General features: G+C 56.5%; 1 protein-coding gene across 3 annotated transcripts; it reads right to left on the reverse strand.

Annotated features, from left to right (window-relative positions):
• Nucleotides 1-1,788: 1,788 nt before the first annotated feature.
• On the reverse strand, nt 1,789-13,098 carry IFFO1 (intermediate filament family orphan 1). 3 transcript variants are annotated; one of them, XM_074854294.1, is made up of 9 exons: nt 12,241-13,098; nt 6,457-6,517; nt 6,274-6,369; nt 5,902-6,042; nt 4,792-4,952; nt 4,197-4,317; nt 3,435-3,527; nt 3,115-3,245; nt 1,789-2,547 (listed from the first exon to the last, which is right to left on the reverse strand). In XM_074854294.1, exons 1-9 carry the CDS (start codon nt 12,936-12,938, stop codon nt 2,445-2,447), a joined length of 1,605 nt encoding a protein of 534 aa, XP_074710395.1. In that variant the 5' UTR covers nt 12,939-13,098; the 3' UTR covers nt 1,789-2,444. The 3 variants fall into 3 exon arrangements, with proteins under 3 accessions (XP_074710395.1, XP_074710385.1, XP_074710376.1); XM_074854284.1 differs by having other exon boundaries at nt 4,209-4,317; nt 4,792-4,976; XM_074854275.1 differs by having other exon boundaries at nt 4,792-4,976.
• Nucleotides 13,099-17,471: the final 4,373 nt, after the last annotated feature.

Raw genomic sequence — 17,471 nt, forward strand, 5'->3', positions numbered from 1 at the left:
GAAGAAACACAGCACTGAGCAGTTCATAGATGCTACAGTTCCCACCAGGGCTCATGGTAGAAAAAAGCAGGCTAGATACTCCCCAAAGAATGGAGAGGAGCCCACAGAGAAGAGTTAAATAGATGGAAGGTCCACATCTCCTCATATCCAGCACTGATGGACATGTAGATGCAGGGAAGATGGTCTGGCTAACAGTGGAGGCCTTGGGTTGTGCTTCTCATGCAGAGACATCACTGAGGCAAAGGATCGTGTCCTGCCAGTGAGATCTTGGGGGCTGTCACACTGGTTGGGGGATGGAGCCTATTGCTGGCAACACAATTCACCAGAGAACAGCATCTTGCACACATGGGCGGGGGAGATCTCAGTTTCACTGCAAATGAAGTTCTGACAAGCAGTGTGGGACTGGGGTCCCCATGTGACCTGGTACACGGGCATCTGGCAGCACCAGCTGCTCCTCTGGGCAATGACTGCTCAAGGAAGAGATGTCAGTCCTTCTGTGCTTCATGCTTGAAATCTCTCAGGGTACATGTTCTACAGTCCTGTGGGTTTCTTAAGCGGTACCGAGAGGCCAAGGTATGCACGTCATGGATTATGCACCAGGGAAGCCAGACTTAGCCAGCCACTCATGGAGATCTCCGCACCAGAGAAAGAGCGGAAAACACTGCAGAGACATCTACAGGAAAGGGGATTTGCATGAACCAGAAGAGCCTCCAGGCATGATAGAAAGTGATCCCTGATCTGCGTGTGAGGCATCATCACTCAAAAGAAAACGCCCAGATTAAAATATTTCCTTTGGCTTTAGCTCTTTTAGGAAAAAAAATAAAAAAGGGAAGAGGGAAAGAAATGGAAACGGTTGGGCAAGGTCTTCGCCATGGGCCTCACCTCCACGCCCTGTCTCAGGGCAGGCACCGGGGCACTCACCTCCCACCCGTCCGCAGAGCCACACGCAGCTGGGGCGGGGGGAGCACACCTCTGCTGCTACCCAGCACCCTGCTGCTCCCACGAAACGCTCTCCCCGCTTCCCCCTGAGAGCTGGAGATGGCATTTGCCAGCCAGAGCCCAGCCACAGCAGACCATGGGCTGAGGGACTGCCATTTCCCAGCACCAGCAGCAGTGCCCCAGCTTCTCCTGGCCTGGAGGTTTCCTCAGCCGCCAGCTTCTCCTGCCATTTGCAGGGCCTTGCCTCCCTGCCGGCTCTAGGCAGCCAGCTTAGCCCACGCTGTAACGCCGACGCATGCCTTAACACGTCTCGCAGGCACAGGCAGAGGACCTCACCCTGCCCAGACCCCGACCCTGTGTGCTGCGGGCACGCCGGAGCTTGCAGCTCAAACACGTGGCAGCCTGAGCTACCCAAGCCAACCCACGGAGATAAACTGTTGCACCCCTCAGCCCCCATTTTATCTACCTTACCTCATCTTAAGAGGTGATCCAAAAACTACTGCCATCTATTTTCTCTTTCCTTCAGGATCTTTTGTGAGCATTTTTTCTCTGGAGCTTCACCTGCCTTGGCTGTGCAGCCTGGGTCCACTGCTCAGCAGATGGCCCTGCAAAACGCTGCCTCTCAGCAGGCTGCTCACCCCCTCCGGCCACCCTCCCGTCACTGGAGGAGCACATGCAATGGCCACCCAGGCAAACGCAACAAAGAGATGCCGGTCCCCTCTGGCACGCCCAAGGGACGGGAGAGTCCCATGGGAAGCCCCCATTGATGGGGTCCGGCGGAGAACACCCCCCGCCTCAAGCTGCGCCAGCGCCCGCGGCAGCACAGGGAGAGCCCACACCCAGCGAAGCTGTAGAAAAGGAAACTGTCCCATTTAATGACCCCTCACCCCCGTAACACAGACGCGAGCGCACCGCCGACGTCTGGCAAAAGCAAAGTGCACGGTGAGCGGGACTCGGCCCCCGTCCCAGAGGAGGCGGGGAGGCTCAGGGTGCCCGGCATGGAACGGGGACTTGCCGGGCACGTGGCCAGCAGCAAGGAGAGAGCCTCCAGGCTCGGTCCAGTTGGCACCAGTGTCAGGTCCAGTTTGCAGGGAGGTACGGCTCTCGTTTGGCTCCGTGCGGTGCAGGGAGGGCAGGGGGCAGGTCAAGCGTACCAGGACGGATGATGGATGAGGTGGGTCTGGGAGGGGCCTTGGAGAATGCCGCCGTGGCAGGTTTGGAGCCTCCCTGCCCAAACCGTGGTTTAACCAAAGTAGGGGAAGGGAATAGAGAAGGGGCTGGAGGCTGAGCAGCCCAGGTGAGGGCACTCAGGTCTATCTAGCTATTCCCATTTGCAAGATATCCGGTGGCGGGGGGGTGCGGGATCTGCCAAGCACCCCAAAACAGGAGTGAGCCTGGGCGACAGGCGTTTACCAGTGGCTCCACATCCCTGACAGTCTCTCCCAGGCGCGGCTCGGGCACCCCCGTGCCAGGAAGGGGGTCCGAAGGAGCAGGGCCTCCCCTCATTATCTGATGGAAGCGTCGCTGGGGGGGTCGCGGTCGGACTCCTCACTCTCCTCGTTCGGGGCTGACTCGCTGTTGGAGGCCGGGGTGAAGGCAGGAGACTTTCTGCAGAGAAGAGTAAAGGGCAGCGGTCACAGCACCGCCCAGGGGGAGGGAAAGGACCCAGTTCAGTGTGGGCAGAGAGCACCAGCCCACACCAGGACAGAAGCTGAAGTGCTCCCCTGGGGCACGTGTGGGTCTGTGGGAATCCTTGGGTGCTGGGGAGGGTGTCCCAGAGGACCCCAGTCCAGAGCATGAAGCAGGGCTGGGGGAGATGCCTGCCCAGAGCAGGACCTTGCCAAGACATGTGAGGCTAGGGGCCAGTGAAAGCCCACCACAGAGGTCCCCAGCCTGGAGCCACCCTGGCTCCACACGTCCGCGAGGAGCTACTGTGTCCCTGCACAATGGCAGCTCCTCTCTCCATCACGGGGAGATGGCTTCACCTGTCAAAACTGACTCCTGTGCACAGCCCACCTTCTGCAGAGGCAGCACCACCTATGCAGAGGCTGGTCACTCTGGGAACTGCCCCCTCTCTGTGCCACACCAGGGCAGGGTAGGAGTGCTACCCGGTGCTTCAGCTCCCGCTCACCACCACCCCAGCTCCGGTATCCCGGCCCTCCCGCTGAAGCTCACCTGTCCCCAGACTGGGTGATGAGCCGTCGGCAAGTCTCCATCTGCACGTCCAAGCCTCGCTTCATGCTGCACATCTCCATGTACTCATGCAGGTGCCGGTTCATGTCGTTCTTGGCCGTGGCCAGCTCCAGCTGCACGAGGGAAACGGCGCAGAGATGAGTCCGGGGCACGATGCAGGTCAGGAGGCATGGCCAGACCCAAGGCTGCCACCTCCCACTACCAACTACCTGCTCCAGCATGGTGTCTCCCTCCCCCGGTGACCCACTCCCCCACCATTTCACCCCATTCTGTGCCATGTCCTCCCCACCTCCTCCTCCCACCTCTATTTGGTCAATGGTTTCCTGGTACTCCTTCTCACGGCTCTTGAACAGCGACTCCGTGTCTTTGATCACCTTCTCCAGGCTGTCATCCTGCTGTTGGGGAGAGCAGACAGCATGTTTAGAGGCAGGGAGGTGTCCAACACGAGGAACCAAAGACAAGAAAGAAATCAGAGAAAGAACTGGCAGGAAAAGAGGAAGAAACATAAGCAGTGTATAAATAAGGCACGAGTCAGTCCTGCCAACACGGGGTAGAGACCCAGGACTTGCCACAGCCCATCAGCCCAGAGCAAGCCTAACAATGTGCAGCTTTGGAGAGCACAGACCATCCCCAAGCGTGACACATCACCAGGGGACTTCTGAGGGCCGAAGAAGTGGGATGGCGAGGGCTTTGGCCAGACATTGAGGCCTCTGTTTGGGCAGTGTTGCTGCACAGTGGGCAGGTGGGTTGGAGACGCTGAGCAAGGGACCACCAGGGACCAGCCCAGCCAGAGGAAATCTCTTCTGAGAGGGTTGTGGCTCTCCCCACACATGTGGACCATGCCCTCAGCACATCTTTCAGGTCCCTGGTCTGTCTAACAAGGAGACCTTCACAAGGATGTGGTAACGTATTCATGTAGAAACGATGGGGTATAGAGGGGCAGCATCTGTACAGGCCTGCAAAGGATGGAGGGGCTGAAGTCTGGTCTTTGAGGGAGCATCTTCCCAGGACCGAGTGTCCCAACCCGGGGCTGGATCCTCGAGGGGACCTGACACCACTGTTACCTCCCCCTGCACCTCTGCGGCTGCAATGGCGTATCCAGAGAAGTCCTCCCAGAGGAGCAGCGTTTCTTCCGTCTCCTCCCACGTGAGGCTGTCACAGTCATCCTCAAAGTCATATTCCCTCCTGGGGGCAAGGGAACAGCACATCAGCACCCAGCAGGAAAAACCCCTGCAAGGCAGAGCCAGGCAGGGGGCTGCATCAGTGCCGAAAGCCTTGCCCCTGCTCACAGGCAGGGCTGCAGCTCTTGAAGGTTTAGCCAAGGTGAGCTCAAGTGCACCCAAACCCAACGGTTGATGGGGAAGGAGCTGGCTTTATGGCAAATTCAGGCAGGGACTCCCAAAGGCAGGAATGGGGGCAAGAGGAGCAGAGCTGCTCCCACCCACGGCATGGGTGGGCTCAGGTCTCCCAGGGGGTCAGTCCCACCGTGCTGCAGAGCGCAGGACGTACGTACCCCGCAGCAGCACCTCCCACCTCCCCTCCCCAGAGAAGGGGATCCGCAGCCTGACCCTGCCCTCCCCATCCCAGGCGCCGGTGGGGAGCCGGGAGCCGGAGCCTCACTCAGCGCTGGCAGCAGAGGTGCGGAGCAACCGCACTCACAGCTGGTTCAGCATCCTCTGCATTTCCTCATTGATACTCATGGCCGTGGTCTCGTCCTCCTCTTCCTCTTCAGGTTTTCGGGAGGCATCGCTCTCTGAGAGTGAGGTGTCTTCGTCGCTGACCTGCTTGCGCTCCCGCTTCCGCCCCACCGAGGCTGGGACCTTAACGGGAGACAAGTGCAGAGACTACAGAAACGAGGCCGGGTCCGAGGTCGGGGGCAGGTAGTTGGGAGGAGATGAAGGGGAAAGGAATGGTGGAGGGATAGAAGGGCAGGGAAAGAGAGAAAGAGAGAAAGAAAGAAAGGAAGGAAGGAAGGAAAGAAGAAAAGCAAGAGAGAAAGAGAGAGACGGGCTCATTATGATCAGGTTAAAGATGGTGCAATGGATAAAACATGGCTTTGGCATTTTCTAAAATTAAAACTAAGCAACTGAAGATGGAATCTATGAATCCGATGAGAAAAAACAACATGGTTTTACTGCAGAAAAACTCAAATTGCCCACCACCCCAGTCCAGAGACAGGGAAACACAGTGACAGAAACAGGAAAAAAGAGACAGAGTCTGAAAAAGGTGAAATATGTCAATATTTACAGTCCGACCTTATTTATAGAAAGTTTAAAATTTGTACACTTCCCCAACTGAATGGAACTAACCAGTTGCTTCTGTAAGGACAAAGAGAGCAAGACAGAAAGGCAGCAACATCCAGAGAGAGAAGAGAGACAGAGACAGAGAAGAGAGACAGAGAGAAGATGACGGAGAGGGGAAGGGGAAGGAGAGAGATGGGGTTAGAGACAGACACTCAAGCAACAGGTCTCCCTCCTGCAGCTGCTCCCCTACCACTGTGGGGTCCCCCGGCCCAACACAACAGGTCAGGGAGAGGTTGAGGGGCCTCTCGATGCTCAAAGCAACATCTGGGGCTTTCCACCTCCTCTCTGTGCCCTTTTGCCTGGTCCTCCCGAGAGAGACGGAGAGCAAGGGACCGCAAGGAGCGAGGGTAAGGGTGACCAAGCGTCTCCCCTAGCAGGGGGCTGGTGTTGTCTCTTCTACCTCCTTCGAGAACTCTCCTCCCCAGAGCCGGCAGCTGAGCCGGGAGCAGCAGCAGGCGCTTCTCACCTGAAACATCTTGATCATGTCCTCGCAGTTGCGCTGCTGCGCCACGTCGCACAGCTTGGCGGTGATGTCGATGCGCCGGCAGATGTCCATGTCCACCTTCATGGCCTTCTCCTGGATCTTGGTGTCCAGCTCCGTGATGTTCTGAACCCACAGTGCCGCAGGAGGGGGGACAAAAGGAGGAAGATTAGGCAAGGCAAACAGCAATCAGAGTCCCCACGTCCCCCCTCTGTGCTGCAGGACTGCATCCGCACCCCCACTTTGCTCACTGCACCCCCGACCAAGCACATGCCCCACCAAGGAACTGCTTTTCTATGCAGCCCCACCGCTTGGGTAGGACACTGCTGCCGGGTCGGAGAGAGGTTAGGGACTCACATTGCTCATCAGTCCCTTGAAGACAACAAGCTCTGCCTTGAGCTGCTCCACCTTCATGGCCAGCTCCTCCTGGCAGGCTTCAGCCTCCTGGGCTTCCTGCCCCGGGTGGAAGGAGATGTGCAAATCAGCGTCAGCACAGGGCAGCTGGGTTGCAGGGGAAAGGGTGGGGACAGCGATGCTCACCTCCTGCAGCTCAGTCACCCGGTCCTGAAGCTGGACACGCACCGTGTACTCCTCTTCCCATCTAGGGAGACAAACGCACCATTCAGATCCCGGCTGCCATCGAGAGAGGAGGGAGCAGCAGCTGCTCACCCCAAAGCTATCTGAGAGGGGGTGATGACGGCACCGGGGCGGGAAGGAGAACGTGCTCAGGAATGCATCGCTGCTTGTTTCCAGACGGCAGCTGCCAAAGGCCCATCAGCCCCCCCCTTCCCAGCCACAAACTCTGCCCCGCCACACTCTCTGTCGTCCCCGCTGTGGGCTGGCCAAGGCTGCCTGCTCCACGACAGGGGGAGCTGGGGACACCGACCGCAGGCTCCGCACAGCAGCTGCGCTGCACACTGCCACGCTGGGGACGATCCATGGCCGGACGCAGCCCACCAGCCTCTCCATCCACCTCCCAAGCCCCTTGGGTCACATTAGGTTCAGCTCCAACCCTCGGAAACAGGCTTGCTGAAGTGCTAAGGCTTGGACAACAGGCCCAAGCCAGAGCTGACCTACAGATGAATCCTGTATATTTTATAACTGATAACCGTTGTGCTAGTAGGTGATAGGTTATAACAAACCACCTATGCTATGTAAAAAGTGCCAAAGTGTTTAAGTATTGAAGCCTGAACAACAGGCCCCGAGCCGAAGCTGCTAACTTAGTATGTAGTCATTAACGAAGTATGTATGCTCACTAGTGAAAGATGTAACTTAGAATATAATCAGTAGTGAGGATGAAATGCTGAGAGAATGTATCCAACTCTCCTTGCTCAGCCTCGTTCAAGGCTGAGAACCCAAGTATTTGGCTTTGTTAGAAACTCCCTTGGTTTTCCCCCCCCGAGCCCTGGCCAGGCTTTGGGTGGAATCCAACAGGAGGATGAAATCAGATATTTCCGCTCAAAACAAAGGTGGAAGTTATTCTGGCTTGCTGATTTTTGGTACCTAAGGCTGGACCCGCTCACAGCGACTTTGGATGCCTCACCTACAGATGGACACACCGCGTAGGACTTCCCATGTGCCGGGAAAGGCTCTGCAAATCCTCGCTGCAACCGGGGCTGTCCAGCGCCTGCGGGTCTGGATGATGGTAACGTATGCAAGTGGTGATGGATCTTTCTTAATCACTATTCTCTCTCTCATACAGTAATGATTTGATGCATTACCCTGTATTTTCCTATTTGTTTGCTTTAAGTGCATTATTCTGTCTTTTTTTACTGCATGTTTTCTGTATTACTCTGTTACATTATTTAGTTATCCCCAGTAAAATACGCCTGCTCTTTTCACTCTGGTGTCCGAGTTTAATTGGTATCCTTAATCAGCAAAACACTTGCAGATATTGCAGAGCTGCCCCCACCCGCATCATATTTGCGACAGTGTTTGCGTGTCTGCAGCGTTGCAGTTCAGGCTGTCCAGAAGCACAAAACCCAACCTAATACCAAACCACGCCATAGCGCAGGTGGCCATGACGCGCGTCAAGATGAAGGGCTGCTCTTCTGCCTGTAGCAGTGCAGAGGGCTGCCCTGTGCCGGGCCGTGCTACCCGGGCAGGCTGCATAACAGGTTGGATTAAAGAACACTGTTTCATCCTACAGGGAAGCGGGATGAATTGTCCCAGTTTACGCCACATTGGCCGGTGGGTTCTGCATTAGGCTCTGCGGCTTTGCAAAAGGCTGCGCTGCAAGGTGCCCGGCCTTGCTATACAAAGACACATCACCTAGCAATTATTATATTCTATTTTGCTGTGTGAGATCATCATCTTTGGCCATGCTGCGGTGTTGGCCCAGCCCACGGTCTGTTGGGACGCCACCAGGCTGTACCGCTCTTTGCTAAATGGCTATCCCATAGAGCAGACGGGTTGGCATGCGCTGCGGTGCGGCACAGGGCAGGGCTGCTGCATTCTTACCCAGCTCCTGGCTCTTCTGAGAAAGCCAGTTTTCTCTGAGGAAGTGGGATTTCCCTGGGAAAGCAACCAGAGCTGGGCCCTGCCTGATGCTGTGATCTCCAGTTTCTATTTAATGCTTGCAAGCATCAACACAGGCACTGCGACCCTGCACAAGCATGTGAAAAATCTCTCCTCTTGCTTACTCACACCAAGTTTGAAAAATAAATCCTAAGGTCTAGGAGACCAGAAAGCATATGAAAAGCCCTCGCACTTGTTATCTCAGGGTATCAGGACAATCTGATGATGTGGGAGAGTCCTGGCTTACGAATTTCTAATCTTTTAAGGTTGGCAATGCTTACTCAAACAAGGACAAAGCGCACAGTCCTCATGTTGGTGTTGGCTCCATATCGCAGCTACAAAAGGGGAGTCAAAGGGGGTTCCCATCCCTTTTGGGAAAGAGGGAGATGAAGAGAGAGGGAAGGAGAAAGCTAAAAGGTAGAATTGCCCTAATTGCCCTTATATGGGAACTATTCAAACACGGCCTCCCTCCCTGGGGAGAAAAACGCCTTCCACCGTAAGAAAAAATTTTCAGCATCTTTCTCAGCGTGGCACTTCCTCTCTTTTTTGGTCCCCGCCTCCTTCCGGGTCTCTGTATAGCCCGGACTTACTGGGGGAGTAAAAGCATAGCTGCAAATCCTTGGAAGAATTCATTCCGCACCGATGCTACGGAAGATGAGCGTGGATCAGATAAACACCGATTTAAAGGCAGGAGGCAACGGCAATTCACTCTGCAACGAATCTGCGCGCCCATCTGTTCTGAGCCTCTCTCCTGCTTGCCTGCTGTCTGGCTCCTTCTTCCCTGCTCCCTCCTGCAATGCACCACTCCTAATAATAACCCGCCTGCAGCACCACGGCTGCTGCCAGGTCACTGCCGGCTGGAAGCAAGGCTGCCCCACACAACCCCACGGCCACTGGTGCACGCCGAGGGGAGACGCACATCCTGCCCAAAGGCTGAAATACAGGAGAAAGCAGAGAGCGACGGCAGGAGGGTCCCAGAGCTGGCTGCAGGCCAGGCCTCCCACAGCTGGGGATGTGACAAGATACAGTGCCGTCCCTACACCCCAGGTGTGTCCCCTCAAGAAGTTCACTTAGCAAAATAAACAAAACCTCCCACACCTTTAGAAATCCTGTTCCCTGCAAAAGGCTTTACCCTATGCCGCACAGTTAGTGCACGCTGGTGCTGTGGGGCTTTGAAGCTGCATGTTTCCCTCTCCTGCCGTGTTTGAGCTTCACCTGAATGGTGAATGCCTGGCAACCTGGCACACCTCCTTGGAAGGCAATTACAACAACAAAAGATCTTCTTGTGGACTTTCAATATATAAAAGAGGCTTATAAGAAAGATGGAGAGAGAGATGGAGAAACAGGATGAGGGGCAACGGCTTTAAACTGAGAGAGGGTAAGTTTAGATTGGACATAATTAAGAATTTTTTTACGATGAGGGTGGTGAGACACTGGAGCAGGTTGCCCAGAGAAGCTGTGGATGCCCCATCACAGGAAGTGTTCAAGGTCAGGGCTTTGAGTGACCTGAACTAGTGAAACTCCACGGCAGGGGGTTGGACTAGATGATCCTTAAAGATCCCTTCCAACCCCAACCATTCTGTGACTCGAACACGCTGTGCTGTAACACTACTCGCCCCACACCCCCAGCGTGTCCTTGCAGCATCCCAGATAAAAACTGCTTGGGAATACAGTTGTAGCAGATGGCACAAACCTGATGAGACTCTCAGATCCCCAGCGCTTGGATGATACTCGCAGGCACCCTTTGCCCCTCTCCAGGCCACCTAGCCTCAGCCTGCTCCTCCCAAGTGCAAGCCTCTCCCCTGCTGCTGCATCTCTTCTCGTCCCTCCCTATTGCCCCCACACCCCTCCTAGATCCCAGACTTGAATTTCAGGCCTGCATATCCAGAGAGAAGCTCCTCCTGTGGCACTGCTCCACATGTCATGGGGTGCACGGTGGCAATGCTGCCCTGAAGACAGCGCAAGCTCAAGCACCCAAGCCACGGCTCTGAGAACCGGGAAATCTTGTGTTAACACGGTCTCTTCCCTCTGCCCCCAGGCAGGTGGCAAAGGGATGACACCAGCCACGCAGTCCCCGTGGCAGAGTGGCAGATCAGAGCCCGCCATGGCAGGGAGGTCTCTGCTCCCGGGAGATGTCGGGGTCAGCCCTCAGCATGGGGAAGGGTGTGGAAATGGGATCCTCCTGTCCCATTCCCCTGTTTGGGACCTGGCTACACCCGTCAGAAAGTTCCCAGTGCTGGAAAGGGTCTGGGGGTGGGGTCTGCTTTCCCCCAGCTCCTGGTAACACAGTCCAAAAATAGATCCCACCAACAACATTGGCCTGCAGCAGCTCGTGGTGCCCCCCTGCCTGCCCACAGCGTCCCCAGTCCCTCCAACACCCATCCTGCAGCCTTCCCCAAAGCCCACTTGCCAGAGCAGGACAACCCTGAAAAGCTCTCCTTTCTCCCAAAGTTTCAGCAGCACCAACAAACCCTACTTGGTCCCCTCTGGCTGACCCAGTTTGAGCAGGGGAGGCTCAAGTCCTCCAGGCCAAAAAGGTGGCTCTAGCTCCCCGCTCTTCGATCTGAAAACATAAGGCAAGGAGAGCTGCCTGCCCCTGGCTTAATAATAAAAGGCCTTAGTTACAGACAGCAATAGGTGGGAAAGAAGAGGTGCCAACTCTTCCTTTCCACGTGCCTTGCTTGGTGCTTTTGGAGCATCCAACAGGCAAGTCTGCTCAGCCAAAGCCTTATAAAGCCGAAAACATAAGGTGTCATCTTGGATCCCCAGCCTTGATTTGGCACCAGAGCCCACGGCTGTGAAGCACAGGTCAGCGGCACGGCTCCCGTGAGTAGAGCACACCGTTTTGCTCCCTTGGGTATGTAATCATTACTTTTTAATTGCTTCTAAAGCATCACAAAGTGACTTCTCTTCTGAAAAAAAAAAATAAATCAGTGCTCAGGTGGCGTCAGTCACCAGCGATGGTCTCGCCCGTCCCCGTGCCCTGGCCCGGCGCCGCCAGCCCTCTGCCTGATCTCATCCTACGTGCGGATCTGGGACCAGCCTCGAAAACTGGCTCGAAACAAAAGCGCCGCCGGCGCGATGCGAGAGCGGCAGCCGCCCCTCACGGGAAAGAAGAACCGGCCAAGAGATTAGCTTTGCATTCTGCTTCGCCCTTCTCCGAGGCACATGCCAAGCCGCAGCTATTTTGGGTGGAGAGGAAAGCCCCTGAGGAGTGGGGTGCTCCTGCGTGGCTTGCTGCTGCTGAGGCGCCGGCTGGGAGAGCACTGGGGAGGGAAAGGGCCCAGGGGAGCCAGCCGCCCTACCGAGGGGCTTCTCGGCACCTTCCTACGTAGCCAGAGCGCTCTCCTCCTCCCAGCAGTCTTTTCCAACCCAAACCCACTCACTGCTCCACGTTCACCTTCCTCACCTACTTTCTGGCTTGCTCCTCCTTCCCCAGTGTTTCCAGATTCCCTCCCCTTTCAAACGCCAGCTCCTGGAGTCACGTTATTTCTTCCCTGCTTGGAAAACCACTTCCAGCTTCTCGCACCGGGTTGGTAAGACAGGAAAAGGTGCAGCAAGCATCCCGAGAAGGTTCAAACACCAGGAGGCAAGTGAGGAGACCCAGGTGCAGACGAACGCTTCCAGGGGTCCACGTTTTTGCCTTACAACCGCCTCACCTCACGCTGCCTGGAGCCCGCACTCCCAGGAAGCCAGGCCAGGGCTGCCTCTCCCCCGCTGGCCGCTTCTCCCGCCCCAACCCCGCAGCCTCCCCGGCGATGGTGGGGGTCCCTCGGGGGGTCCCTCGTTCCCGCTGCCCCTTCTCACCTGCGCTTGTACTCGTCGCGCTCCCTCTTCACCTTGGCCAGCACGTTGTAGAGGGCACGGATCTCCGGGGTGATGGTGTCGATCTGCACTCCCACCCCGTCCGGGTGGACCCAGGAGACCCCCGGTCCCTGCACCAGGGTGGTCTCCGGTCCCGGGCCCAGCCGTCGGGCTTGCGAGAAGGACCAGATGGTACCGGGCATGAAGCGGGAAGCGGCCGGGAAGGGAGGCGGCGGCTGGATGGGGGCACCGGGGCGGCAACCGGGGGAAGCCAGCGCCCGGGCCGGCCCCAGCCCCAACCCCAGCCCCAGGGTGCGGATGGGGCCGACGAAGCCGGTCTGCACCGCCTGGTCGCGGCGTGGGGGTCCACGACCCCGGCCCCCCCCTCCCTCCTCCAGCGCCTGCTGCAGCTGCTTCTCCAGCTGCCGGTTGCGCCGCTCCAGCTCATGGACCTTGGCCAGGAAGCAGCGGAACCGCAGGTTCAGCGTCTTCAGGACGCTGATGTTGGAGCCCAGATCGTTGCGGAGGGCCATGGCGGCGGGCGGCGGAGGGAAGGGGCCGGGGGGCGGCGGGGCGGCCAGCTCCCCCCCGCCCAGGGGCTCGGCGGGACGCGGCGCCGGCGGCGGCGGCAGCTCGGGGCCCGGCAGCCCCTGCTGCTCCTGCGGCAGGAGGAAGAGGTTGGGGCCGAAGAGCGGGTTCATGGCGGCAGCGGCGGGACGGGGAAGCTGGGGGGGAGCCGAGGCCGCCGGCGCCAATCACGGGGGGCGGGATGCGCCGGGGGGGCTGCGCCCGGCCGGCCCCGGCGGCGGGGGGTGCGGCTTCCGCTGCGGCGGGGATGCGGCGGCGGGGCCGGACAGCCGCTCCCCCCCCACACCCCCCGCCCGGCCCCGCTCCCCCGCCCCGCCAGCCCCGGGCGGAGCGAGCGGAGGAGGGGACAAGGCAGAAACAGGAGGGGACAAGGCCAAATCCTCCCTTTCCTCGCCCGGGCCGGGGAGGGGGGGGCCGCGCTCCGCGCTCCGCTCCGGCGGGTTTCGGGGCTCCCCAGGGCAAAGGGATGGGGCCCGGCCCGGTCTGGCCGCTGGTAGCCCCGGGGACGGGCCCCTGGCCAGCACCGCAAGCTGAAATCCCGCCGGGCCCCGATTCCCGCCAGCACCAACCCGGTGTGCCTGTACCTACTTTTATTATTTTTAATTGTTATGATTTTTTGCATAGCCTTTAGTGCTTCCCCCAGTGCTGCGCCCCTTAAAAACAGTACAACTCGCCCTCTGCACCCCGAAGCCCCCCTCCAAAGGCAGCCCTGGCCCTGCTCCATCAGCAGCCCGCCTCCGGAGAGCTGCCACCAGACAATGGCGAGCCAGAGGGCAGAGGAGGTGGTGCGGAGGCAGCCAGCCTCTCAAATATCACGCTTGGCTTGCCACTGACTTTCTCCTTCATTTTTCACAAAGCAGCCTCGGACCTTGTTTCCTGCCCCCTATTTTAGGTCTTTTTCCTACAGCCTCCCACCTTCAACGCCACGTCAATGTTGCAAAAAGCACTGGCATGCTCCCTCACCCCGTTACCTGGGGCGATCAGTGTGGAGCACAGAATCGCAGAATCATCTCGGTTGGAAAAGACCTTGAAGCTCCTCCAGTCCAACCATGAACCTCACACTGACTGTTCTCAACTCCACGAGATCCCTCAGCGCTGGGTCAACCTGACTCTTCAACCCCTCCAGGGATGGGGACTCCACCCCTGCCCTGGGCAGCCCATTCCAACGCCCAACAACCCCTTCTGCAAAGAAATACTTCCTAAGAGCCAGTCTGACCCTGCCCTGGCGCAGCTTGAGGACATTCCTTCTTGTCCTGGCGCTGGTTCCTTGGCTCAAGAGACTCATCCCCCCTCTCTGCACCCTCCTTTCAGGGAGTTGCAGAGGGCCATGAGGTCTCCCCTCAGCCTCCTCTTCTCCAGACTAAACCCCCCCAGTTCCCTCAGCCGCTCCCCATCAGACCTGTGCTCCAGACCCTGCACCAGCTCCGTTGCCCTTCTCTGGACACGCTCGAGTCATTCAATGTCCTTTTTGGAGTGAGGGGCCCAAAACTGAACCCAGTAATTGATCAATACATAAACATTTATGAATGTGGACACCTGTGTTACCTTGCCCATCTGTGTGCTCGTAGCCCCTTCCCCCAGGACTTGCCCCGTGCAGCTGAGCACGATGCTTGTGCAAACCAGCCTCCGAGATCTCAGCTGAGCTGCCAGCGAAGGACGAGCGAGTGATGGGTTTGAATTCAAGGAGATGCCCAGCACTGCACTACATTGAATGCTGTGGCAGGAGGCAGGCAGGCTCCAGTGGGGTGATGTGCTGCAGCTCTTCCCTTGGGATCTGAGGTACAGCTCAGTCCACACTTCCAGAAACTTCCTGGACCCACTGAGGATGGTCAGCTTTGCTAGTCTTGACTGGCAATCTGGCTATTGCATTTTCCCTGCTGCTTCTCCTCCAGGCCTACAGGATCCCTCCATCCCTCCATTACTTGCCTGGGAGCAGACCAAATCAAATTTGTCCCCCTCTCCTGCCTTGCTGTTTCCAGCATCAGTTCTGTCCTGTGACCTGCCTGGCTCCTCTGTCCTGCCCGCAACTCTGGGCTGCCCACAGCAGCCCCCATTTGCATTTATAACACCTCCTCTCCCACCAGTAACCTGGCTCCATCCTCCATGGCACACCCATGGCCACTGGAAGTCATAATTGGATGTCAGTCCCTCCCACATGGAGCTTACAGGGGGAAATGAAATTAGCTTTCCTTCATCTGTCATCTCCTTTTTAATGTTTTACCTCTTCTTAAGTGGCTGTTCCCTTGCTCTGCCTCTGACCAGAGAGGCTGAGCCACGGCAAGCAGCGCTTTTGTCAAGGGAGAGGAGGGCAGGAGGGCTTTCCTCACAGATGGGCGCAGGAGATTCCTGTCTTCCAAAACCCCTCGCTGCAACAGCAGCTGGCAGGGAGCCCTGTGCCCAGCAGCAATAGTACCAAATAAACAGCTAGAGAAAAGGGAAGGACAGATGGACAAGAAGAATCCTGGGCAAAAAGCTTGTTTTGAAGCAGCGGCGGCAGCTCCAGCTCAGAGACCTCCCAGCACATGCCCTGGAAACCATCACTGACTCCCTCCTGCGTGCTGCCACGTCCCTTCACCCGCCCCCGTGCTGCCGCAGCCTGCACGTACGCAGAGCAACCTGTGTTTTCTGCCAGCATCCTCCCCCCTGATTTTATCCCCCATACCTGCCAGCCTGTTTGCAAAACCCAAGCAGGGTCAGGCAGCGGGGTGATCTGCTGCACGCAGCCAGCGGGGAGCACAGGCAAGAGCGAGGCCACAAACTGTGGAGCAAGCGCTTTCCTAGGCTCTGCTCGGCCTGCTTCTGTCCTGCTGGGGAAACCTGGCAAGCGTTTATTGATTAATGAAATGCCAGTGGAGGGAGGCATTGCCATCCATCAGGAAAAGCTGTTTCACCGGGAGGCCAGCACAGCGCTCGAGCAGGTGGTGGGATCTCCATCCCTGGTGGTTCTCAGGGCTCAGCCACGCAGAGCCACAGCGCTGTGCCCTAGTGCTGGGACAGTCCAGCTTACAGCAAGGGGCTGGAGCGCTTCTTCCCACCAACACCCCTGTCTCCTGGAGAAGACAGGGCAGGGTGGAGCCTCCTTTTTTCCTAGCTTCCCTTGCTTGGGATACTTGCTGGGATAAAAGATTCTTCCTGAAACAAAGAAATGGACTCAACAGTAAAGTTTCTTTACTGTTAAGCAGGTATTCTTTATTAGCAGTGCTGGGGTCACCCTGGGGATTCTCCACCATAAGGGCTCCCAAGAATTAGTAAGGGACATCAGTTTACGTACACACAAATCATATATATTAATTAGATCTCCTAGAAAGGGGTGTCTTATGATAATGAGTTCCCAGAATTCATTTACATAGTCCAAGCGTGCGTAGTAAAAATAGGGTGAGGGTCTTCAGTGGTCGAGGGAAGAAGTAAGTAGTCTTCTTCACAGTGTTTGCTAGTTGACCTTCTTTCCAGAGCGTGTGCTGTGAAGTAAAGTCCAGGTGCCTCCTTCCTAAATCAGCAGAATCATCCTCCCTATAACAGGGTCTCTGTGTCTCTTTGTTCGAGTCCCTCCTTTACCTTAGTTTTCCCATTCTAGGAGTTGCCCAAGTGTCCACTGAAGGCCTTGAGTCTGCTATCAGTGATTTACGTAGGGATTTACATATCAGTGATTTACGTGACGAGCATTTCAATCTTACCTAAACAGACAAAGGGACCTAAGGAAACAGTCAAGAGTCCTTGAGAAACCAATGAAGCAAAACACAAACAAAGCTTTGAAACAAACAAAGCAAAGCACAAGCAAAGCTTCCATACATCACATCACAGTTTAGTCTTAATAATTGCCAGAAATTCGTTTGAGCCATTTCATTCCCTTTCACTCCTCATGCAGAAGATGGCTTGGGCAAAGGGCCAACCTCTTCCAGTTACTCCTGAGGAAGCCCAGAGCCTAGAGACGATCCTACCCAGGGGACCACAAAGCTCCTCCACTGGGCCTCAGCCTCACCCCAGCACAACAGCTCCTCCTCAGCTTCACCAAAAACCCCTGGCACTTCTCCAGACCCTCTAACAGCTCTTGCTCTGAGTTTTGATAAACTCATAAAACTCACAAAACTGAGTTTTGATGCTCAGGCTCAGCAGTGGCACTGCTGGATGCCATGCTGCTCACTACACCTCCCTGCAGCTCTTAAAATTGTACCTGTAGACAGTGCAAAAATAGACTCTTATTCACAAACGTGCTGATATTTATCTTATTTCCACAGATTTTTAAGGTCAAGAAAGAAGCACCGCATTTTCTGGCCCCATGCAAAACACACTGTGAAAATCTCTGTAGCTCAAGTCAGGTACTCCTCGTGTGTCTCTAGTTGCTGACAGCACGGTAAAAAGAGATTGAGCCTCTACCATTACCTTTCATAGGCAAATCAAGGTAGATGCCCCAGGTGGATAACCACCTGTTAAAATCACATGCCTTGCCTTGTATCATCTCGTTTGAATTTGCCTGGCTTTAACATACATCACCAGTTTGAGATGTTCCCCCTCTCCCAGGTCTCAGAACCTCTTACTAGCTAATGCAGCCTCCTTGCAAAGGTGCTTCATAGGTGAAACCTGTTCAAATTAGCTCCACAGCTTCCCTTGAGGCTCTTTTTTTAAGGCATAAGTCACATCAGTGTGTG

The sequence above is a fragment of the Strix uralensis genome, chromosome 2 (genome assembly GCF_047716275.1).
Source record: "Strix uralensis isolate ZFMK-TIS-50842 chromosome 2, bStrUra1, whole genome shotgun sequence".
In the NCBI taxonomy this organism is placed as follows: domain Eukaryota; kingdom Metazoa; phylum Chordata; class Aves; order Strigiformes; family Strigidae; genus Strix; species Strix uralensis.

Coding starts and splice junctions, on each gene's coding strand:
- IFFO1 (XM_074854275.1), bottom strand. CDS start 12,938: ATGAACCCGCTCTTCGGCCCCAACCTCTTCCTCCTGCCGCAGGAGCAG. Junction 4,318..4,791: donor CAGAGGATGCTGAACCAGCT/GTGAGTGCGGTT, acceptor CCTTGCCCCCAG/GAGGGAATATGACTTTGAGG. Junction 3,246..3,434: donor AAACCATTGACCAAATAGAG/GTGGGAGGAGGA, acceptor TCCCTCGTGCAG/CTGGAGCTGGCCACGGCCAA.